This window comes from Electrona antarctica (genome assembly GCF_951216825.1).
Source record: "Electrona antarctica genome assembly, chromosome: 10".
NCBI lineage: Eukaryota > Metazoa > Chordata > Actinopteri > Myctophiformes > Myctophidae > Electrona > Electrona antarctica.
In genome coordinates, this window is record NC_136791.1 from 19,141,401 (window position 1) to 19,166,608 (window position 25,208).

General features: G+C 43.4%; 1 protein-coding gene across 4 annotated transcripts in view; it reads right to left on the minus strand.

Moving 5' to 3' along the window:
* The window catches only part of LOC306930510 (cGMP-dependent protein kinase 1), a gene marked incomplete at its 5' end in the record, with an annotated part of 184,736 nt that overhangs the window by 33,262 nt on the left and 126,266 nt on the right, over positions 1–25,208 (minus strand). For all 4 annotated transcript variants that reach the window (XM_079511515.1, XM_079511517.1, XM_079511516.1 and 1 more), the window contains 3 exons: positions 2,068–2,142; positions 5,503–5,568; positions 24,986–25,080. In XM_079511515.1, coding sequence (XP_079367641.1) covers positions 2,068–2,142; positions 5,503–5,568; positions 24,986–25,080 — 236 coding nt within the window. The remainder of the gene's footprint in view (positions 1–2,067; positions 2,143–5,502; positions 5,569–24,985; positions 25,081–25,208) is intronic.

Sequence of the window (25,208 nt, forward strand, 5' to 3'; positions counted from 1 at the left end):
GAGGCAAGTACAGTACAGTCAAAACGCACACGCTCGGCAGGGCAGACATCTTTTTAGTTGGTTTGTGAGATAAATGAGATGAGCCGAGGCCCTCCAGGCAGGAAATAAATAAAGTAAATAAATTCCTCCTCTGCATTTCAATGCATCTTTTACAGTAGGACGCAGAGCCGCCTGGCATCACATTATACAGTACCGGTGCGTTGCAGCGGAATTCACCCCCAAGGCACTGGTGATGTACATTTAGCCTACACACGTACTGCACTTAAAGGACCACTTCACCCATTTTCAACCTATCTTTATATTGGTCCTCACAAATGCTTATTATAATATGGTAAAAGATAATAATACTCTGTCTCATTGGAGGGATAAGGACCGTTCAGAATCTCACCTACCAGTGACATTATCATTGGCCATTATCTATTTCGATTTTTATTACCATCAGAACAATGGTGTCTGTCTAGTATTTATTTGTTGATGAAATATTTGCCAGTATATTTACTTATTTAGTCTTAGTTTTGCTCATCATAGATTAGTTTGTCAGTGAAAAAAAAGGTAGACGACAAATATTTTTCATCCTAGTTTTAGTCGGCAAAATCAACACTGCTGAGATGAAGGCTAATTTTTATCCCAAAGGTGTCCCGTGTGAGTGACTTATTTTGGTGCTCTCCTGTTTCCATAGTGACAATAAATACAGAGATACATATTCATTTCTCTATAAATAGAAGGCAGAGGGCTCTAACCTTTCTTTATATTTCCTGGCCTGGCCGCCAGCCACCTGAGTATTGTCTTGTTATGTAAGCCATTAGAGGTAGAGAGTCCAGCGCTCCGGTTGAGTCATACGCCGTGAAAAACACATCGGATCATGTTTGCTTTTAAGTGCTTCAACTGTTCAACACTTAGCTCCATGGTCCCGATAATGAATAATTCATGGCTCCTGGGCCAAAAAAAAAAGAAAAAAATATTGTATGCACGGTCAATCCCAGGCTGAGGGCAATACCATTTTCATAGCAGAGAGGCTATGGGTTCTCAACCTGGGACTCCCCAAATGATTTTTGGCGGGCCCTCAGATGTTTTTAAACACACAGTGTACACAAGGTATCTGCACATTTCTTCAGTTTTTAACACCTAGTGTAAATTAATCACAAACTACAATAAAAATGGTAAACAGTAAACACTGGCCATAATGGCTTTCTATTATTCTGCGAGGCGCCGTGAGATCAGATATTTCCACAACATTTATCTGTGGAACTGAGTCAAACTGTAACACCTCAACTCCTACAATGCCATGTGTTTGTCAGGGTGGGGGACAGAAATGGCAGAGAGTGGGCTCAACTGGGGAGATCTCGAAAGAACCACTGGATGACATCTGTCAACAGCCTGTGTGTGCAATAGGAGAAAAGTCAAGTAAGTCAGTCAGGGTGGGGGGGTCCCCAGTTCAGTTCAGGGTGGGGGGGTCCCCAGGGGGGGTCCCCAGTTCAGGGTGGGGGGGTCCAGTTCAGGGTGGGGGGGTCCAGTTCAGGGTGGGGGGGTCCCCAGTTCAGGGTGGGGGGGTCCCCAGTTCAGGGTGGGGGGGGGGGTCCCCAGTTCAAATTGCTGGGGGTTCACAGCCTGAAAACTTTAAGAACCCCTGGGTTATTATCGGGTGACCAGACGTCCCAGTTTGGCCTGGATTGTCCTAGTTTCGTGTTGTCTGTCACTGGGTGTCCCCAGTCCCTGTCTGTCACTGGGTGTCTCCAGTCCCGACAAATATCTCTAAAGCACAAAAAATGTCCCAGTTTCCAATATTCACTCTCAAATTGTCCTGGTTTTCAGCACGATTAAAATGTAATAACACTTGTATGGGGAGGCTTACATAGATGTTCTGTTCTGTCCTGTTGAAAGGTGCCGTCATTAAAGTGTGCTTAACGCTAACATAATTCTCCCCCATCTCGATGAAAACATCAGGTGAAAAAGATTTTTCTTTTATTGACCATTTTCTTTTCTTTTTTATATGATGTTCTCCCTAGACTAGAGGTTATACATATGGACAGAATGAAGACAGTTGTTTACATAAGGGAGATAACTTACTTGGCTTTAGCGTCTGCGTCTTCATGGCCCTTAGTGGACACTTCTTCAAAGCCTCCAATCAGGTGCTTGAATGAGCTGTAAACACAGGAAACACATTATTATTACACAGCTACAATTTACATTTTGTTATGTCATGAAATGAATGCATTGTGGAACCAAGCCAGTGTCACACAGGCATGGGAGAAATCAACCACTTAGATGTACTAAAATAACAAAGCATGGGTACATGGAACCTGCTACAGCTGACTTTATTCACGGCTATAATTAGTCCTATAAATAGCCTTTCTAAAACAAATAGACTATTAAAATCAAAGGCAGGCTAGCCAGGACCTGGAGAAGGCTCGCGAGGCACATCCGACCTGCGCCAAGCAGCCCATAGCACCGCGTGCCAACCATAGAGGTGCCAACTAGCATGCCAACCAGCGTGCCAACCAGCAAGCCATCTGCAGGGGTGAACTAAGTCCTCAAGCCGCAGTACTTGAGTCAAAGTACAGATAATCTTGGTCAAATATTACTCCACTACAAATGAAAGTTGCTCAGTCTTAATTATGTACTTGACTTAAATAGGTACTTGCTTTTGAGGAAAGAAAATCACACCCATGTGAAGTGAGGGGCGCTCTTATCATCATACATCATCTCATTCCTTCCAATCATAATTTGCGTCCTCACTTTTGTCTTGCACAAACACTCAAATCTGGCCATTCATTGTCAATGGCATTCAATGTTTGTGTTAGGACAGAGAGAGAGAGAGAGAGAGAGAGAGAGAGAGAGAGAGAGACCCAACAGGTCAAAGACAGAGTGAGAGAGTACAAATGAAAGTCAGACGGTTGTACTTTCAGGCACCGTGACGGCAAGAGGATGAGAAAGGATTAGTTGGGAGAGAGCGATCCCTCCTAACTCAAAGACACTACAAGCCTCTCTCAACCAGGGCGAGGGTGCAGCTCCATCACTTCATCCAGGAGGCTGCCAGCCTGATGGTCCTCGCCTCGAGTCTTCACTTAGCGCACCCGCCGCAATCTCACCCTGGAGCACTTTGGATCCCGTTAATGAGAGGAATGAGTTGGATTTCGTGTTCGTCTGCTATGCACTTAAACTCCACCGACCGCAACTTGTAACAATTTAGAGCGGCGGCACCGTTTCTCATTCGTCCCTTAGTGGGGGAGATGTCGTTAGTAGCCTCCCCCCCCCCCCCCCCCCCCCCCACACCCCACACACACCCCCCTTCATATAAATGAAGATGGAACTACATTATTTATGTCCCTCGTTCCGCCACATCCAGGAAGTGACTTGACAGCCTCGACAGGAGTGAATAAGAAGAGCACGGTTGGATATCGCTGAATGTCGGGGCAGGCACCTCTAAACTCCATAATTCTAACTTTGTGTTTTTTTCTTTTCTCGAAGATCAAAACCCTACTTGATCATACCACAGCGTCACACAAAAGTAGCAGATCTGCAAGCTGGAAATGCAAGCTTGTAGATCTGCTACTTTTGCTATTTTTGAATAATGAATCCAGGAAAGTAACAGTTTTGGACATACTGTATGAGGATTCTACCCGACAGAGACTGTATTATTGTTTGTTGAGTGTCTTGCGTCGCACGCTTGTGATGAAGTAGCAATTACACAGATTTCAAGGAACATCTGCACACACTCTTCTGAACTCATATAACTTCATACGTTCTGATCTGCAGTGATCTCTTCTGCAAAAGCAGGCTGCTGAATATTTGATCACTGCTGGCAATGTCTCTGACAGGTGGAAATTTGTCCAAAACTGTTACTTTTCAGGATTTATATTCAATGTGAAAGGAGAGACACCCGCACACTGCCACTTGCTGGGTTCAGAGCATTTTATTAAAGCAACGTTTCGGTCTTGCGACCTTCCTCAGGCTTGAGGCTTGTCGCAAGACCGAAACGTTGCTTTAATAAAATGCTCTGAACCCAGCAAGTGGCAGTGTGCCGGTGTCCCTCCTTTCACATTGAATATAAAGGAGTCCAAGCTGCTTCTTTTCACCTGACAGGGGGGAATTTCCCTGGCCGGACGTAGCGCGTGGAAGGAATACGTTATTCCGACCAGTTCCTTTCCCCTCCATCAGGCGCCCTGGCTGGCCAGGGGGAGGTAGTTTTTAGAGACCAGGATTACTGCATGTTTTTGTGAGGGTACCTACCCTAGGGGACACGGGGAGAACATGCAAACTCCACACAGAAAGGCCCTTTCGCCAACCCCACCTCGGGTATGGGTACTGATGACGTGGAGGGAACACGCCCCCAGCGCCCACAGTGTCCCCAGCGGGAATCGAAACCAGGACCTTCTAGCTGTGAGGCGACAGCACTACCGACTGTGCCACCGTGCCCCTCGTCAAAACGTTTTTAAAACGGAAAGGGAAAGTTATGGTGAGCTCAGCTGTAAACCACGTTAGCGACCATGTTTACAATATGAAAACTATCTGTCACTTAAACAATGTAGGTTACACACGCTGGAATTAAACATGGAATCTGCAGGCAGCATTAGGTGAGTAATGCATTGTATATGTGGTTGTGCTAGTGATAAACGGACACCTGCTGCTAGTTGGATCATCCTACTGCTGCTTAACGACTACACTGTCTGTGACTAGGTGTACTAGTGTAGCTTTGCATCTGCTGCATCTGCCCGTGTGAATGCAGCATAACGTTGTGGCAGGATACGAACGCCAAACTACATGGCCAGGTGCTCCTTTGAGTACTAGCCCAAAATAATAATGTGCATATATAGGAGATGTAATTTAATAAAAGTCATGCTTTCGTTGTAAAACCTTGCAAGTACACGGGACGTTGGGTGAACTAAAACAAGCTCTTGCCCCCAAAAGAACCCATTTGGCTTCGGAATGACACACATGTATTACACGCACGACAGAAAGGCCATGGCAAAGACCTTGTTCTATGGTGTGAATGACTCACTGGTGGCCCATCATCACTAAGCGCTGAAGGTGGCCCATGCGTGGCTGACTTGCTCCCAGTGGAGGGTGGGGAAACACCCCGGCTAATGTGTCACCATCCATCCATGGTCTGTTTGTCACCACACAGGTCACTGGTGCAGATGGAGCCCTGATGACATCATCTAATGATGATGACTAATCCTTGTGTAATATTACACGTGCGTTCTGTGGCTCAAGCTCCCCGATAATGATCTATGATAATGGCCGCTGTTTACCAAAGATGGGGGTCGACGCAACCCTTTTCATGTACCAGCCAACATCTACATGGATAAGGTGATTAAAATGATTGTGACGCTACGTTAAATACTTTTGCTGGGGTCCCCGGACCCAACTTTGAGAACCACCACTGCAACAAATCACACTTACCATCGGCGTTCAGCAGAGCTAAATATGTGTTTTTTTTTTTTAAATTAAATTCATATATTCTATGTAAGATGGCAGTCGTGGGTTCTTTTTAATACTCACTCTCTGTCGATGACCAGACAGGTGACAGTCTCTGCGGCGATGACATTGGCGGTCCTGATATCCTCCCTGCAAAAGACAAGACGAAATGATAACTTTACCACTGCACAACCAAATTAAGCATTACTTGTTCTTTACATCAGCGATTGACATAGAATAGATAGAGGGATGCTCAGTCTTTGTGACCACTTCGAAAACAAAATCACACCCGTGTGAAGCGAGCGGTGCAGGCTGCTCAACAACACCGCTGACTGGTGCAGTTATAGTGATACTGCTCAGTGTGAATGGTCCTTTAGGCTGCTCAACAGTGTGTGACCTGAATACAGGGGTCAATACAGGGGTCGTGCCCCAGACAGACAGACAGACAGACAGACAGACAGACAGACAGACAGACAGACAGACAGACAGACAGACAGACAGACAGACAGACAGACAGACAGACAGACAGACAGACAGACAGACAGACAGACAGACAGACAGACAGACAGACAGACAGACAGACAGACAGACAGACAGACAGACAGACAGACAGACAGACAGACAGACAGACAGACAGACAGACAGACAGACAGACAGACAGACAGACAGACAGACAGACAGACAGACAGACAGACAGACAGACAGACAGACAGACAGACAGACAGACAGACAGACAGACAGACAGACAGACAGACAGACAGACAGACAGACAGGGCCAGTCATTGGAGCCGTTAGGCACAGCTCAAAAATCTACCTCAATAATATCACATCTAACGCAATTTATGCATGCAATCCGTTAGCCTGGCGCGGCCAGACTCATAGCGAGGGTTCACTGATGTTTCCTCCCCGCAATCTTCAGTGAATCCCCGCTATGAGGCTGGCCAAGCCAGGCTAGCAATCCGTGGCATGAAAGACAAGAAAATTCTTAGCATGCAACCACACATAGCTGTATTACTCTTTATTATTAATGACATCAAGTTCATCTTCAGAGGAGTCACCGAAATCGCAAGAATCCTCAGAGTACGTGTCCCAAGAAGAGTCCATGTTTTAAAATGTAAACTTCTCAGTATCTCTTAAAAACAACGTCAGCATGACGCCGCCACCAAAAAACAAGTCCGTCACTATCACTTATGCTACCGTTATAAGACTCAAGGTGACGACGAGGTTCCATATCTACAGTCGGTTCTTCTTTTAATCCTCACCTTTGCAAAAAATTAAATAATAATAATAATAAGGAAAAAAAAGTATACAGTATATATATATATATAAACACACAAAGGCGGTTTAAATTAAAGCTGTTCAAAAACATGCAGACTTCACTGAAGCAGCATTTAAAGCGACCGCATCGCTGCTGCACACCCTCGTCTGACCTGCCGCGCCGGGCGGCAGGGACACATGACGACCTATTTCACATGAGCTGAGGTGACAATCCCTTAGCTTATGTGGCATCTAACCTCCCTCTGTGCTTTCCCCACTTCCAAACATACGCACTGACCTCTCGTTCTTCTCCCCCTCTCTCTCAATCTCTCTCTCTCACGAAAAAGGTCACAGCTGTTAGCCGGACAACAGGGTTTAAGAGGAAAGGACAGGAGAGCAAAACGTTGCTGTCGGGCGGAAACCTCTTATCTCCATATTGTAACTTTTTTTGTTTGTTTGTAAATTAACGCCCTACTGGATACTACAGCGCCACACAAAACCATGGAAAATAGCAAGTTCCACAAGTTCCAAATGCGGCGGGAAGCGACGCGGTTTGAGCTTGTAAATCTGCTACTTTTGCTACTTTTTTACTTGAACCCTGGAAAGTAACACTTTTGGACATATGATGTTTCCACCTGACAGAGACGAAAAAAGAGGAAACTAGAATGAAAACAAGAGAGGAAAAAGGAGTGAAAGCAAAGATAAGAAGTTCTCGACTTCAAATATCATACTTTTATAACTGATGAAAAACAACTAGTGAGATTAGTATCTGCTGTGAATACGTGTCCAAAAAAGGGGGTCAAAATAATTAAAACTATAGCAAAAAGGAAGTAGAGGCACCATAAATAAAGATGCGCCCACTCTTTGAACTTGCTCTGAGGAAGGCTGGTTGCCAAAACATGTTGGCCGGAGAAATTAAAAAAATGTGCATTGTGCAATTCGATGGTTTCCTTCAAGTATAATTTAAACTGTAGCTCAGAAAACAAATGGCAAAGGTGCACCGGCTCCATTTCCAAATGAAAACTATAGCAGCCTTTACTGTACACTAGTATATGTATATTTGTATTATATATAATTTAACATATTATGAACCCACCCACAACTATCCCAGCAATTCAAAATCTCTGGCTAAAGCAGGATGGCTGCCGGGTCTGTGTGGATACAGGGGGTATTAACTGAACCCCCCAGTCCCCTACTTGAGTGATATATTATGACCAGTTCACGGTAGCCACTGGTGGAAAGTAACTAAGTACTCAAGTACTGTACTTTAATTTTGAGGTATTTGTACTTTACTTGAGTATTTTCAATTCCCAATTTCTTCATCTCAGGGGCAAATATTGTACTTTTACTCCACTAGTGGAGTATAATTATTAGTCTGATCTACAAACTGGAGATCGACTATTTTGAAAAGATTTTCTATATGAATACATTTGAAAACGTGTGGGATATCCTACAATAATGACTACTTTCTACTTTTGATATTTTTAAGTACATTTTTATACCAATACGTTTTACCAATACGTTTTAATTGAATCCCAGACATTTACACGTAACAGAGAGTATTTCCCCATTGCAGTATCAATACTTTTACTTAAGTAAAACATGCAAGTACTTTCCCCCACCACTGATGGTATCATAAATACTGGCTGGGGGTCAGCTGAACGCGTGCCCGACAATCCATCATATCAGTGCGCTATGTGTAAACATGTAACACTGCATGCCTGCACGTGTTAATACGTTCAGAGCCCTCAACATAAATACGTGTGTGCAATGCAGGTGTTCAATCCCCCCCCCAGGTGTCCCGTCCCATAGGCATTAAAACGGTTTGGGCGTATGATAAATGATTACATATCTCTAAAAGATTGCACGTTGGAGCGCTAATAAGTTCTGATGATATTCCCCCAGTCGGCGGTTATTTAATCAGACTGTTGTATCGTGTTTGCCCCCAAAGGGCAGATATCTCATTTACAAAAATTCAAAGAGAGGGGAAGAACTATTTCGACAGCACACACTTACACGGAGAGAGAACAAAGGCAATGCTTAAAAAAGAAAACGCACCCATGTATACACGAGGGAACACAGACGAAAGAACGCACGCACACACGCACGCACGCGCGCGCACGCACACGCACACACACACACACACACACACACATTTTCCGATCTACAAGCTTGTATATTGGCTATATTTGGTGCATGACACTGGTGCACAACTAAGCCTAGCTACAGCCTAACCCTTAAACCTAACCTCCAAATGTTCTACCAAAAAATGTATTGTCTCCACCAGGCCGAAGGCATGGGGAGAGAGTCCGTCTGTCCGTCCGTCCGTCCGTCCGTCCGTCTAATCTAATCTCCGGCACCGTTAACCCGGTATCATATTCCATCCTAATTGGCTAACATTGGCTTTCGAAGTTTGCAGGATTGGCCCTTTTGAAACAAAAAGCCTCAAATCGTGAACGCAGCGTGCAATTTACGTGAAATCTTTCCCAGACTTTCCTACTAGGCTGAGGAGTATATCCCACCCTTTTCACATTGGCCTGTTATAGCGCCACCAACAGGTGGATTTTTGCAAAACACATTTTTGGAACAAAATGCCTCAAATCATCCAATCAATGGTGTAAGAACAAATGGCACCCTTTTCACATTGGCCACAACCTGACCTACCCTGGTGGAGACCTGTGCCCAGAGGGGAACATTTTCTAGTTAATTCTGAGTACAGAACAGTACTACTTGGTGCATTACATAAGGACTATGCCCTTAGCCCTTATTTATCTGAGTTGTGATGTTTGTTTCCTATCCTAAAGCCATCTATTATGAAACCACCATTTTACTAGCGAGGACCAGTATAATCTTCCTCACAATGGCTATTTCTCACATTGCACTACACTTGTGGGAAAAATTTGGCCCTCTCAACTATAATTGAACGCACAAGCGTCCACCTCCCGAGTTACTTGACTTGTTACAAAATAGGGAGGCAGCGTCTAACGTCACTTACTAACCATGGAGATCCAAATAAACACACAACACAACACACGCAGCGGGGCACATGCAGGTAGATCTCAAAGGTTTCATGTTAGGCCTCATGTCTGTCAGGGCTGGGACACCTGTTTGCTACGGATGAGGAAATAGAAACAAAACCTAAAGTGTTGTTAATGGAAACCGGCGCTGATCTGTCAACACCGCTCATGAAGTCACCACTTGAGACTTAAGACACCGCTTAAGACACCGCTTGCACATAGAGCAGTTGTTCTCAAACATTTTTGTCTCTGGTCACCCCCTGTAAATAACTGGTTTTCTTCCACGCACGGCACCCATGAATAACACGTTACTTCATAGCACCTTTTTTTTGTCATATTAACGGCACGTAAATATGTAAATATTTCCCAAAAATACAGTAGGTATGCCATGTGGAAAACTGGAGAGAATATTTGTTTCCACAAGGACAAGGACTGAAAATAACTTTTATACTTGGCGTTATACCAGCATTACGATTGTGGGGTGAACATTCACCAAAGATAGCCGATCTACAAGCTCACAACATGTCACAACGTGACGTATTGTGAGCTTGTAGATCTGCTATTTTTGGCGAAGAGACTTGGGGTACTGCTGGAAAAGAACGCACCACGTACAACTGAAGTGACATTGATGCATTCCTTATATTATCAAAGCATTCTAAGGCACCCCTGGACTTGCTACAGTTTGCACGCACACACACACAATTTATTCTACCAACCAGAATACATTTGAACAAGGCAGGTGTATTGTCTAGATCATCGTTTTACTAATTCAGCAGATAAATGCTCAAAGGTTGTTTCAGTGCCAATTGGATTCAATGATCATAACATGATCGCCATGGCAAGAAAAGTGAAAGTCCCCAAAGTGGGACCTAAAATTATACATAAGAGACTCTATAAGCACTTCTGTGATAATGCCTTTATTGAAGACTTGCAGAACATAAAGTGGGACAGAGTATTTGAGTCTACGCATACTGAAGCTGCTCTGCATGAATTCATGAAGTTATTTTCCTTTGTCTGTGATAAGCATGCACCCATCAAGAAGGCTAGACTCTGGCCTGAGAAGCTTGATGAAAGATAGAGATCAACTGAAAATAGTTGCTGTAGATTCAGGTAGCTCAGAGGACTGGCTAGTATATCGCTCTTTAAGAAATAAACCAGGTGGTGGTTTTCATGGTATATATTCTATTGATTTTGTATGTACTGTACTTTAAGGTATATTTTGAATGCATATAACTTTCGCAATTTAAGATAATTGTTTTTGTCCTTGGTATGTACATGAATGTGCATACTGTATAGGCTATTTGCTCTTTAATTGTTATTTTAATATTTGTTAAAAATGTTTTGCTATTTTTTGTGTTGCTAAACTTTGTATTTATTTTAATGTATTGTAAACGTTTTTTTTTTTATTGTAATCTGACCCCAGGAAGAATAGTCTCTGCTGAGGCAGTGACTAATGGGGATCTAAAATAAACATAAACACACATTGGTATTACCTGTACTGAGAGCACTTTTTAACACTAATCCTAAAGCCGAATAAATAGGCAATCTGCGAGCTTGCAGACGTATGAGCTTACTAAGCATAACTTACTTAGTACAACTAATACACAAGTCATAACACCAAGCCATAATCCTAACCTCTAAAAGGCCAACCCTAACCTGAATCTGTTCCTAAATAGAGGCCTGACTCCCCAAAACATTTTTAAACGACCATTTCACTTTCTGAAATTCTACTATACCTCTGGGGACATCAGGCCCTCTCAACTACAGCATAGTAATATGTGCGCGCGCGCACACACACACACACACACACACACACACACACACACACACACACACACACACACACACACACACACACACACACACACACACACACACACACACACACACACACACACACACACACACACACACACACACACACACACACACACACACACACACACACACAAGCAGCTGTGAGCTGTCCTCGGTTACACCGGAGGGAGCCAGGTGGTGCTCATTTCCAGTAGATGTTTCATAGGAAGCTGGTAATTGGACAGTGATCTGATGTCCCAGTAAGAGATTGGGGGGGGGGGGCAACAAGTCTGTGGTTCTCAAACATTTTCATGTCAAGGTCAGTATTCAATATGCCTTTGCCCCGTTTCACTCTGGTTCTTATCAGTTCGTACATGTATCTGATTGTACGGGGAAAGCCGTTTTCCATGCGGCAGCATCTCAAACAGTCTGTGATTGGGATAGCTTGACTCACCTACCCCCTCACAATTCAACTATATTAATAGCAAAAGATTTTTACTTCAGTGACATAGTGTCTGACGGGTTAACAATTTACGTATTTACGTAGCGAAACAAACAAAACATTTAATTTACACAGCATTGATGACAAATTAGTCTATGGAGTAATAATCAAAAGCTGCAGCATCACATGGAGACAATTATGTGGAATACTTCCATTCTGCTCTCAAATCTGTCAACGGGTCAACAGACATTGATGAGTCAATCTGCTAAATATGGTAAACTGACTTCTGACCAAGTTGCATTAAAGTTTAATAGTAGGGCAGCTGAGAGGCTCCGACAGCACCCGATTGGCATGTTTTCGTAACATGTTTTTTTGGGACCCTTATATTGTCTAGTTACGTTTTCTTCTTGTTGCCCGGCTCAACTAATGTCCCATGGGGGTTATTTTTAACCCTTTCTTACACCTACCCCCAAAAATAACCACACAATGGAGCCAACACAAAATACCATAACTCTTGAACTAAACAACATACAGAGACAAATTAACACATTTTTCGATATAATTTCTATATAATTCTAGACAACCTGAAGTTGTCTAGAATCAAATGGCATCTATATCGTTGGTCTATCTCTACATTTGAGCCTGCCACATTCTCTGAAAGACAGTCTCGCCGGTGTTCCAGCCACCAATTCCACAGGTCTCATAGGTAATAAAACATTAAAAAAAACACACTTTGGACCTTTCTTTCTCTTGGGATCATCAACATCTGTATAGGCCTATTAGAGGTCCTATGGATGCCAAAAATCCAAACTAGAAAGAAGAAAAATGAGGGGGGTGCACATGGACCCCTTCTGGGGCCTCTACTAAACGTTTTCTGGTCGTTTTTTGCTCTTTCTGTCCTGAAATAGTCAAGATGTGTCTTGAATCTTAATAGTAACCACTTTAATGAATTCCTTGGGTCCAATGTGGCTAATTGTCTCTGTATGTTGTTTACTTCAAGAGTTATGGTATTTATTATCTCCATCTTATGGTTCGTTTTGGCGATAGGTGTAAGAAATGGTTTAAATTAACCACTTGTGACATTATTTGACCTGGGCAGCAGGAAGACATCTTAACTAGACACCATACGGGTCTTAAAAAGCATGTGGTAAAAATGGAGTCAAGAGATGTGCTTGAATCTTAATAATAACCATGCACTTTACTGAATCTGTATTGTTTGCCTGTTGTCTCTGCTATGGTACCACATCAATACAGCGTGGAATTGTGGACAAAATCTTTGCCAATGACAAAATATATTAAGTATTGGGTCTGAGAGGCTAAATCTCGTCAAATGGTGGTCCACAGCTCAAATGCCAAATCAATTATGGACCTTGAGATGAAAAGGGTTGAAAACCATATAGTATATCAACCCATCAACAACTACCCAAAGCTCTGTGCAAAGCCGGCAAGGCTGGTGGCGGTGTTAGGGATAAAGGGGGGTATTAACTGCCCCCTTGGCACCCTGCAGCCTCTGGGCAGCACACAGAAACAAGCACCATGTTAAGTCTGCATGACACATACTTTTCCTTCTCTGTCAGCAGCATCACACTCTATTTACCACGTTCTCATCTCATCCTTCTTTGTCAGCACCGTCACACCACTCTATTCACCACATTCTCATCTTTCTCTGTCAGCACCGTCACACCACTCTATTCTATTCTAAGTGTTTTGTGACAGCGCTACAATATTATTCATTCATTTCATTGATAAGATAGGCTCACCAATCAGCAGGAAATTAGGAATCAGTGCTGCAATTTCATTTTCTAATACATGTTCACATTACGTATAAGGGCAAAAATTGATGCTTTTATTTTAAGATTTGATTTATTGAAATTACACTATAAATACAAACACAAACCTGAGTCTAATCAGCCTTCCTGACGGAGTAGAAGAGAATGACACAGTAGCATTCACACAGGAATGGCTACACAAGATCATTGGCTTAGAGGGTTCCAAATGGACCCTTAACCCATTCTGAACGGGAACCCCTTTTGGTGTTTTAAGCATTATGTTATACTTTAGCTATTGAAAAATAGCAGATCTACAAGCTACGAGCTTGTAGATCTGCTATTTTTGAAAAATAGTAAAAATGTGCCCCAAATCTTTGAATATATATTCTTTCAGAGCGAACGTGGGGTGGGGGCTGGAACAACATATTTTCAGATGGGGTCGGCGGCGAATTACATATATTTTTGGGGGTCCTTGACATGAAAATGTTTGAGAACGACTGACATATAGAAACATGGGTTTTTCGTAAAACTGTCAGGATTTAGAAGGCATTTGTAGAATCTTTTCTCAGGTCTAAATGGGTTAACAGCCAGGTCTGTTAACTCTGCAGGGTGCATCAAATGGAACCAATTTGTTTCCAGAAGGGGAAAAGTCCCAAAGGGAAGACCTGTGGAATGGAACCGACCCATCATCACACACTGCAGCAATGCTCAGCAGAGGGCAGCGGTCCCTGTGTCGTTGTAATCCGTCTACGGCGGGATTGTCAGGGATCTGTCCACAGCCAGTGGTGGAGAGGAACTAAGTACATTTGCGTAAGTATTGTACTGTACCATGTTGAGGTATTTGTACTTTCCTTGAGTATTTCCAATTTCCAATACTTTTACTTCTACTCCACTACATCTCAGAGGCAAATATTGTACTTTACTCCACTACAATTATTTGGAAACTTTAGTTACTAGTTACTTTGTACTGTAGATGTTTATTATTAAACATATTAAAACATACAGTAACCACTTCAGCCCTGAATACATTTTGGACATTTCGAAAATAGCTGATCTACAAGCTCACAATGCGTCAAATGAGACATTCTGTACAATGAGTAGGCCTACTTTCTACTTTTGGTAGTTTAAGTACATTGTGAGCTTTTAGATCTGCCATTTTCAAAAATGATTTGTATACATTTGAAAACTGCACAATGAGCACTTTCTACTTTTGGTACTTTAAGTACATTTTGATGCCAATACCTTTGTACATTTACTGTACTCAATTTGAATTTTCGAATCCGGACTTTTATTGTAAAGGAAAAAGAAGAAAGCTTTTTACACCACTGACTATTAGATTCAGAGAGGAGGATTACTAGAGCAAACCACATTTATTGGAACTGGAGTGTGGAGAATGCACCTCCAGAACCTGCAGAAATGTAATGGAGTAGCATTCATAGCTAGCTCTGGTCCATAGCGCTGTTATTTTCGAGCAATTGCACGCACCTCCTGGTAGAGAAGCCTCTCGTAGTAAAAATTAAAAATACCCTTTCGCTACTCACCAATACAAAGGCGGTTTAGGGGAGTTGAAAGCCTACTTTCCATATAGGGAACACTCAGGGCTGCCAGGTCTTATTACTTAACTTAAGACCTGGAGGCGTGATCAATGCCATTTGGCTATTCTGAGTGGCCAAAGAGCATTGACCACGCCTCCAGGTCTTAAGTTAAGTAATACGACCTGGTACTTAAGACACGCAAAATACAGCCCTCAGAGTCCAGCACCTCACGTCTAAAACACATTTTTCACTGGAAGGAACAATCTGGTCAATGGGATTTTTCTATTGACAAGATCTGTAGAGGGTGCAGTGGAGTAACTAAAACAGATCTGTAGAGGGTGCAGTGGAGTAACTAAAACAGATCTGTAGAGGGTGCAGTGGAGTAACTAAAACAGATCTGTAGAGGGTGCAGTGGAGTAACTAAAACAGATCTGTAGAGGGTGCAGTGGAGTAACTAAAACAGATCTGTAGAGGGTGCAGTGGAGTAACTAAAACAGATCTGTAGAGGGTGCAGTGGAGTAACTAAGATCTGTAGAGGGTGCAGTGGAGTAACTAAGATCTGTAGAGGGTGCAGTGGAGTAACTAAAACAGATCTGTAGAGGGTGCAGTGGAGTAACTAAGATCTGTAGAGGGTGCAGTGGAGTAACTAAAACAGATCTGTAGAGGGTGCAGTGGAGTAACTAAAACAGATCTGTAGAGGGTGCAGTGGAGTAACTAAAACAGATCTGTAGAGGGTGCAGTGGAGTAACTAAGATCTGTAGAGGGTGCAGTGGAGTAACTAAGATCTGTAGAGGGTGCAGTGGAGTAACTAAAACAGATCTGTAGAGGGTGCAGTGGAGTAACTAAAACATATCTGTAGAGGGTGCAGTGGAGTAACTAAAACAGATCTGTAGAGGGTGCAGTGGAGTAACTAAAACAGATCTGTAGAGGGTGCAGTGGAGTAACTAAAACAGATCTGTAGAGGGTGCAGTGGAGTAACTAAAACAGATCTGTAGAGGGTGCAGTGGAGTAACTAAACAGATCTGTAGAGGGTGCAGTGGAGTAACTAAACAGATCTGTAGAGGGTGCAGTGGAGTAACTAAACAGATCTGTAGAGGGTGCAGTGGAGTAACTAAACAGATCTGTAGAGGGTGCAGTGGAGTAACTAAACAGATCTGTAGAGGGTGCAGTGGAGTAACTAAACAGATCTGTAGAGGGTGCAGTGGAGTAACTAAACAGATCTGTAGAGGGTGCAGTGGAGTAACTAAAACAGATCTGTAGAGGGTGCAGTGGAGTAACTAAAACAGATCTGTAGAGGGTGCAGTGGAGTAACTAAACAGATCTGTAGAGGGTGCAGTGGAGTAACTAAACAGATCTGTAGAGGGTGCAGTGGAGTAACTAAACAGATCTGTAGAGGGTGCAGTGGAGTAACTAAAACAGATCTGTAGAGGGTGCAGTGGAGTAACTAAACAGATCTGTAGAGGGTGCAGTGGAGTAACTAAAACAGATCTGTAGAGGGTGCAGTGGAGTAACTAAACAGATCTGTAGAGGGTGCAGTGGAGTAACTAAAACAGATCTGTAGAGGGTGCAGTGGAGTAACTAAAACAGATCTGTAGAGGGTGCAGTGGAGTAACTAAAACAGATCTGTAGAGGGTGCAGTGGAGTAACTAAAACAGATCTGTAGAGGGTGCAGTGGAGTAACTAAACAGATCTGTAGAGGGTGCAGTGGAGTAACTAAAACAGATCTGTAGAGGGTGCAGTGGAGTAACTAAAACAGATCTGTAGAGGGTGCAGTGGAGTAACTAAAACAGATCTGTAGAGGGTGCAGTGGAGTAACTAAAACAGATCTGTAGAGGGTGCAGTGGAGTAACTAAAACAGATCTGTAGAGGGTGCAGTGGAGTAACTAAAACAGATCTGTAGAGGGTGCAGTGGAGTAACTAAAACAGATCTGTAGAGGGTGCAGTGGAGTAACTAAAACAGATCTGTAGAGGGTGCAGTGGAGTAACATATTGTTTCTTCTGGTGAAATATTTTCTTGGTTGGTGACCAATTCCATATACTTTTTGGGGTCGTTGACATGAAAAGGTTTGAGAACCACTGATATAGAAACGTCATGATTAAGAAGGCATTTGTAGAATCTGGTCTCAGGTCTCAATGGGTTAAGGTAGACTTTAAGAGGTTGACGGCTGTGGTTACAGGCCTCTTTACAGCCAGTGTTTCATCCTCTCAGACACAGACAGATATATACGGGCACTGTATGTGTGATTATTATGGTAATGTGATATCAAACATAATGTCCTCCATGCTCACACACATCCATTTGTGGGCGCAAACACTGGCTCCTGTGATAAGAAAAGGTATTATATGTCACATTCCATGTACTCTAGTTCAGTGATTCTCAACCCGTTTCATTTCAGGGACCAACAGTTGGATATGCATATTGTATAGGAAACGCCAAAGATGTATAGAATATTTGTTCTCTGGAACCCCAGTCTGCTCAGTCCTATTCAACTCTTGAGAGTGCACAAATAGACTTGGTTCCCTTTGTGTACACTCTCAATAGTTACAGACTCATTGTACTATAATTGTGGGCACCTCACACATACAGTAGCCTATCTATTATTACAATTATCTAAATTCCACACCCACATTACTTTGTGCCCATTGAGCACAATGCAAAAAAGAAAAGCGCTTTGAGCACAGCTTTGTGCGTGGTTCAGTTGACCAAGTCATAGACTGTATGCAGAGTATGCGCAAGTGCCGTTTACGCCTGTGCTTTGTGGCCATGATACGTCACTGACTTTACCTCTACGTTTTCAACCCAGCATTGTGGGTCTTCGCCTACTGGCCAATCACAGCGGGGCTTTCATGGAACTGCGGTGAGATCCATAATAACGCGGCACCCTGCCCTTAAAACAATGTACACGGACAGCAGACACACACCATTCACAGAGAACAACAAGGAACAACAACAACACAACCTACCCAGCACGGGGAAAAAACGGTCAGTGGCCAAAGTTAAATCGCTGTCTGCCTTTGTTCAAAATGTAGTTTGTGTGTCTCACTCAGTACACACACACCCACGCACACAACCACACACACGCTCGTGTGCACGCATGCACAAAAGTGCAGGAATACGGTTCATATAAAGGCTCTGGAATGCCCTGCCAGAGACTCTAAGACAAGCTCACTGTGTGCATGCATGCACGCACGCACACACACACGCACACACACACACACACACCCCCCCAGAGCAGAGCAGAGGTGAGAGCACTGCAGCATGTGTGACATTGATCCGCTGATGGATCCACACCTCATGGAAGCTCACACTTCTCTCCGACAGCCGGAATGTGACATGAGATCCAAGGTCTGCCAAGGTGTAGCCACGGAAACCCAGACGTTTTTATTTCCAGGGAGGAAAAAAAAGTCTGGGGCCGAGTCCACTTCAATTCGGCATACAGTAGCGCAAAACGTCGATCACTCTTTGTTAAATTGACCCACACACGAACACACACACACTCCTCTCTCTCTCTGTCACTCTAATTAATTAGACTTCCGGCGGATCCTGCCAGGAGCTGCCTATGCCATAGAAAGCATAGGTGGGTTTCAGTCTAGCCAAGGTGCGACCCAGTGTTGACTTTCGACTAACACTAACACTAATGTCCGTCGACTACCTTTTTTCATTGACGAAAAGTAAGTAAAAACAAAACAAAAAAAGTGCCACGATGACTAAAACTAAGACTAAATATATTGACAATTTCGGCAAGTTTGGTTGCACTCTGAAAATAGGCGATCTAGAAGCTCACGAGGCATTGTGAGCTTCCAAGGCTCAGTGTGCCAATTACAAGAAAGACAAAATTTTCACGCCACCATCTGATCTGAATGATCATCGGTTGCTAGGAGACACACAGTACAGGCAGGAACCGACAGTGGGGGAAAAATTGCATGCTAATTTGTAGCATGTACTGTATTTGTACTGAACTTGTCTACCATGTTGTTTTCCGCCTGGCAAACAAATGGTCCCTGGTTCCATGCCCCTGGTCTCCTATAATGTGTCGAACTGTCCATGAGCAAGACACTTAACCCCCTAATGGCTCCCAGAGCACTGTACTAATTGAACTCACTGCTCCTAGTTGTATATGGCTAATGCAGAAGACAAATACACAGCGACAAAAATAATCCCAAAAGGAGGAGTGGGGACCAAATTATTATAATAATGAAATGTCTTAACTTGTAATTATCTCCATCTCTTCCCCCCCCCCCCCCCTCACACACACACACACACACACACACACACACACACACACACACACACACACACACACACACACACACACACACACACACACACACACACACACACACACACACACACACACACACACACACACACACACACACACGCTCGCACGCACGCACGCACGCTCGCACACACACGGACACACGCACCACCTTAAAAGCAAACCATTATCGCCAACGCCGAGACAACAGATTTTCATTTGTAAGTATGTTGTTTTTGTTTCTTTGCTCCCAGATCAAAGGCACCTGTATCTTTAGATGATGCACACATTAGCCTTTGAGAGGGCAGGGCTATTGAGTTTCATGAGCATGAAAAGGAGGAGGACGCACACAGTAAACTTGTAATTAGAAAGGCCGGCTTGGAGAGGCGGTCCCCCGATCAAAAGCCCACAGTTGGCCACGACGAGGGCTTGATATTTATATGCGAGAGACATGCTTGACCACCATCAAAGCTGAATGGGCCTTTCTCTTTTCTCAAGACCAGGGACAGTGGTGCTCACGACAGCGCATGATAATGATCAGTGGTGTAAAGTGCTACAGTAGTACATTTACTACTGTACGCGAGTATACTTGTCTTCATCAGGCCGAAGGCATGGGGAGAGAGTACGTTTTGCACTCCGTCCGTGTGTCCATCCGTCCGTGTGTGTGTGTCCGTCCGTCCGTCTGTGTACAGCTAATTTCCGGCACCGTTAACCCGGTCGATGCCAAATTTTGCACACAAACTCCCTGGATGACAATAATGAATTTTCCAGAACTGCCTGTTATAGCGCCACCAGGTAATATAAAAAAAATTACTCCTCCAGATTCTGTCAAAAAATCCCGCAAATCGTTACACACTATCTCTATAGTTATGTGTTCAAGCCGGAACTGTCCGATATTTCATATTCCATCCTAATTGGCTAACATCGGCTTTCAAAGTGTACAGGATTGGCCCGTTTTGAACAAAAAGCCTCAAATCATGAACGCAGCGTGCAATTTACGTGCAATCTTTCACATACTTTCCTCCTATATTGAGGAATATATCCCACCCTTTTCACATTGGCCTGTTATAGCGCCACCAACAGGTAGATTTTTTGCAAAACACATTTTTGGAACAAAATGCCTCAAATCATGAACGCAGCATGCAATTTACGTGAAATCTTACAGACTTTCCTATAGGCTGAGGAATATATCCCACCATTTTTGCATTGGCCTGTGATAGCGCCACCAACAGCTGGATTTTTGGAACAAAATGCCTCAAATCCTCCAATTGCCATCTAAGGCATAAGAAGAAATGGCACCCTTTTCACATTGGCCTATTATAGCGCCACCAGGAGGCCACAACCTGACCTGCCCTGGTGGAGACCTGTGCCCCGAGGGGCACTTCATCGAGTTGTGAGGTATTTTTACTGTACTGGAGTATTTCCAATTTTCTGTACGTTTACTTCTACTCCACTGCATTAGTCCACGACTACGATTTGGTTACTTTGTAGATTTTGATTATTATTACAAAACAGTATTCACTTCAGCCTTATATACATTTCGGTCATTATGGCGATGCATTGTGAGCTTGTAGATCTGCTATGTTTCAAAAGATTGTTATACAATTCATACGACCATTCTGCATAATGTCTTGCTACTTTTGGTATTTTAAGTACATTTTTGATAGCATTACTTTTGTACGTTTACTCAAGTGAATTTTGAATTTCCAGACTTTTACTTGTAACAGAGTATTTCTACATTTCAGTATTGATACTTTTACTTCCACTGATACGTCAAGTAGACGCATGCGCGCGCGCGCGGGCACACACACACACACACACACACACACACACACACACACACACACACACACACACACACACACACACACACACACACACACACACACACACACACACACACACACACACACACACACACACACACACACACACACACACACACCTTCCTTTTCAGGGCACATCTAATGGATGCAACCTCTTGGGGGGTAAAAGCAGGGAAATGAATGAATGGTTTATTTTCGGTCTTCATTTAGCAATGTGCTTGAAAGGGTGTTGATGTGAAAAAAGCTATTCAGAGCTGCATACCGCAAATCAAGAAGCTGTACGAATCAAGGCAGAAACCTCTCATCTCCATATTCAAACTATGTTGTTTCTTGATAAATTAACACGCCCTACTTGATCATACCACAGCGTCACACAAAAGCGTCAAAAGTAGCAGATCTGCATGCTCAAACCACGGCACGTTTTCAGCTTGTAGATCTGCAATTATTGACGTTTTCGTATTTGAATCCTGAAAAGTAACAGTTTTGGACGGCATCCCGACAGCATGGACATATTCTATACACGTGCCTCTGAACATCGTTCGCCAAGAGAACTTTTACAACACAGAAATCAAATGCATCAACGGTGACGTGACTGTCCTGACTCGATCAATATTCATTTCAACATGAGATGCTAAAGAATCCGGCTTCAAACATGTCCAGTGAAACATCCAGTCAAATCAAATTACAAGCGGTTGAATGGAAACCTTCGCGCGGGCTTATAAATTATTAGTTTGTGGTGATGAAACATGAAAGCTTCTGTAATGTAATGATAAAGGCCAGGATCTTCTTCCATGTTTGGAATATTAATCTCCATGCAAAGCCCGGATGAGATCATTTGTGTCTCGCATGTTGTGCCATATGCATTTTAATGGGCCTGCCATGCGTTGACGTGTGTGTGCTCTCCTGTCATCATTAGCCTGCACATATGGGGAGGCCCTCGACCATCTGTCCCTCACCCAGAGAACATACTGTTTTACAGTCGCAAGCCATGTTGATGGTCACATCAACACAAAGCCAGGGCTCCAAAAGCTGATCTACAAGCCTACCACGATGCGTCGCAGTTAGGATTGGGATCCTTCAGGATTTTAACGATTACGGGTTATTTAACAGTCCCCTCTTAATGGACTGATTCTTTAATGGTTCCCTTTAGCGATTCGTAGTATAAGGGGTTCCAAATGGACCCTTACAGGTCTGTAACTCTAGGAGAGTTTGAATGTATAGCAGACGTAAAGTCCACAAACCAGGTCTTGACAGAGTGATAAAAAACGGTTCCAGAAACTGTTCCAAAAGTGATGGAACCGATTCCGGCTCCTTGATGTTGGATCCTGTTCCTGCGCGCCGTGAGCTTGCAGATCGGCTAAGTGCTTTACATCTAGTGTGTCACTCTAAATTGTAAAAAAGTAGAAAAAAGGTAATCCTTTTACAGTACAGTAAACAAAACATGATTAATACTGACATACGGGGCATTTAGTTAAAAAAGTGTATTTCTCAAGAAAGACCCAAAGATGATGATGATGATGATGATGATGACAGAAGGAGGTTGCACACGGAGCTACCACAAGATGGCACCAGTTCCAACTTTTCCACTGAAACTGTTGTGTGCGTGATATTGTGTATGTGTATGTGATTGTATGCGCATGCAGGCAGGTATTTGTGTGTGTGTGGGGGGGGGGGGGGGGGGGGGGCGACTGGGGGACTGGGGGCTTGTGCAGGTGTTCATGTTTTTTTTCTATTATATCCCTTGATTCTCCCAAAGCACTCGAGACCCACGATGGTTTCCTCCCTCCTCTCTCAAGCGGCAGAGCAGTGGAGACAGAGACACAACCTGATAGCCTGTCATTGAAACAAACTGATTTTCGGGTTTGGTGAAGGTGAAGTCGTCTTATTGGGAAACAAACTGTTCCCGACTGTAATTGTGGCCCCATGAGATAAGGATTCCGTCTCCTGTTTCAGTAGCATGAGGCAGCTTTATGTGCCAGCCAGGCACATGCACACATACTGTATAGACATCAAGGGGGACTTGAGCCCCTGCCCTATTTCCCCATAAGGAAAACACCACCCCATCCAGACCATGAATGCTGCGTTCACTATGGTGAAACAAATACAATAGTGAAGTGCGATAGTGGAGCTACAGTAGGCGTCCCTGAGAGGCACGGTGCCTGATGAGGACGGTGTTGAAAGCACTGTGGGAGCAGTCATGTTCCGTGGGTGTTTTTCGTTTATTTCTAGCCCATACTGTATATACACGAGCAACACCATTATGCTCACATGCCTTCTCATAACAACACAGAGAATACTAGTGAAGGAAACTATATGAAATCAAGCACCTATACTAACTAACATACCATCAGTGGTGTAAAAAGTAAACAACAGTACAGTAGCAATGTAGTAACACTCAGTTACAACTTACAACTAGTAAAAAATCTGGATTACAAAATGTACTTGAGTAAAAGAACAAAAGTAGTGGCATCAAAATATGCAAAGTACCAAAAGTAAAAGTACTCACTGTGCAGAATGTCCCATATCACACATTTTACCTACATCTACAAGCTCCAATGTGTCGCTTCACGACGCATTGGAGCTTGTAAATCGGCTATTTTCAAATGGCCAAAATGTATAGGGCTGAGGTGGGACAATAAGGGACACACGTTTCCAAAAAAGGGACAATACGTTATTTTCAAGGGATGGTTGCCAGCCCTAATGCTGGTACTGTATTATTATCTCTGCTGCTTGCATCTTAAGCATTTCATTTTCTTTGTATTCATTTTGTATTTTGTTTCTTTTCTTAAAGGCTAGGCAAAATAAGCTTCGGCTTCAGCCTAGACCTTTTCGGTGCTACCCCTTTGTAAGAACTTAAATGCAAAGGATGAAACTTAACATGTAAATGTAAAGCACCGAAATAAACTATTCATTCAGGTTGAACTTATCTTTCAACACCTTGCTGTGCCTGTCAAGAGTGAGTGATGGGAAATTGGTGAAGATGATAACAAGCGTGGGAGATGAAGACTGACATAGCAAATCAAAAAAGAAGGTGCAAGGAAATATAATGGGAGTCACGGCAGTCAAAAACGTTATTTTTGAAACATTTCCACATAGCACATGGCTCAACATATTCTCAGATGGGTTTCCGCGGCCAAATTAATATGAAAACGTTTCAGAACCCATGAACTAGGCTGGACTTAGAGTAGGATATAGTAGGATGTGTGTAACATCATTGTACCCGGAGGTTATGTGGGAATAAAAAAAAAAAAACATTTTGGCCTTGAAAGCCCAAACATCCAAACAGAAACTGATTGTGATTGTATTAAACAACGTTAAACTCACCAACATTTCACCTGTACGGAAAGCTTGAATTATCCTTTCTATGCATAGTCTTTGCTTCATAAAAATCCACCGCAGACATGTTATGAGCTACTTTTATTTCTGTCAAGAAATTCCGTGCAGGTAATTGTTTTTGTAAGGGTTGGGGTTTGGAAGCGCAATGTCACACTGCCTCCTGCATTATGTGCAATTTAGAAACAGGTCAGCGTTGTACCACCTGTTACAGGTGGTACAACGCTCCATGCTGCTCATTCTAGATGAGGGGGGCGTTACCCGGTGGAAAAGTGATGCATGTGCTGTGCATACTCTCTATTAAAGTGCGTGGTGGGAAGTTGAGCACTCACCCCTGCAGGGCTTTCTCGCCAAACCAGTCTCCCTTCCCCATGCTGCGCAGGTAGACAGGCTCTCCGTTGGGTAGCTCCTCCCTGGTCACGTTCACCTGGGGAGCGGGTGAGACAGATATAGGAGGGTGAGGAGTCGGACTAGTTGACTTGGACTTTAGCTCCTCCTTGAACGCACATGAAATAATATTGCACCGCGAATAATGTTGCACCTTGAATAATGTCC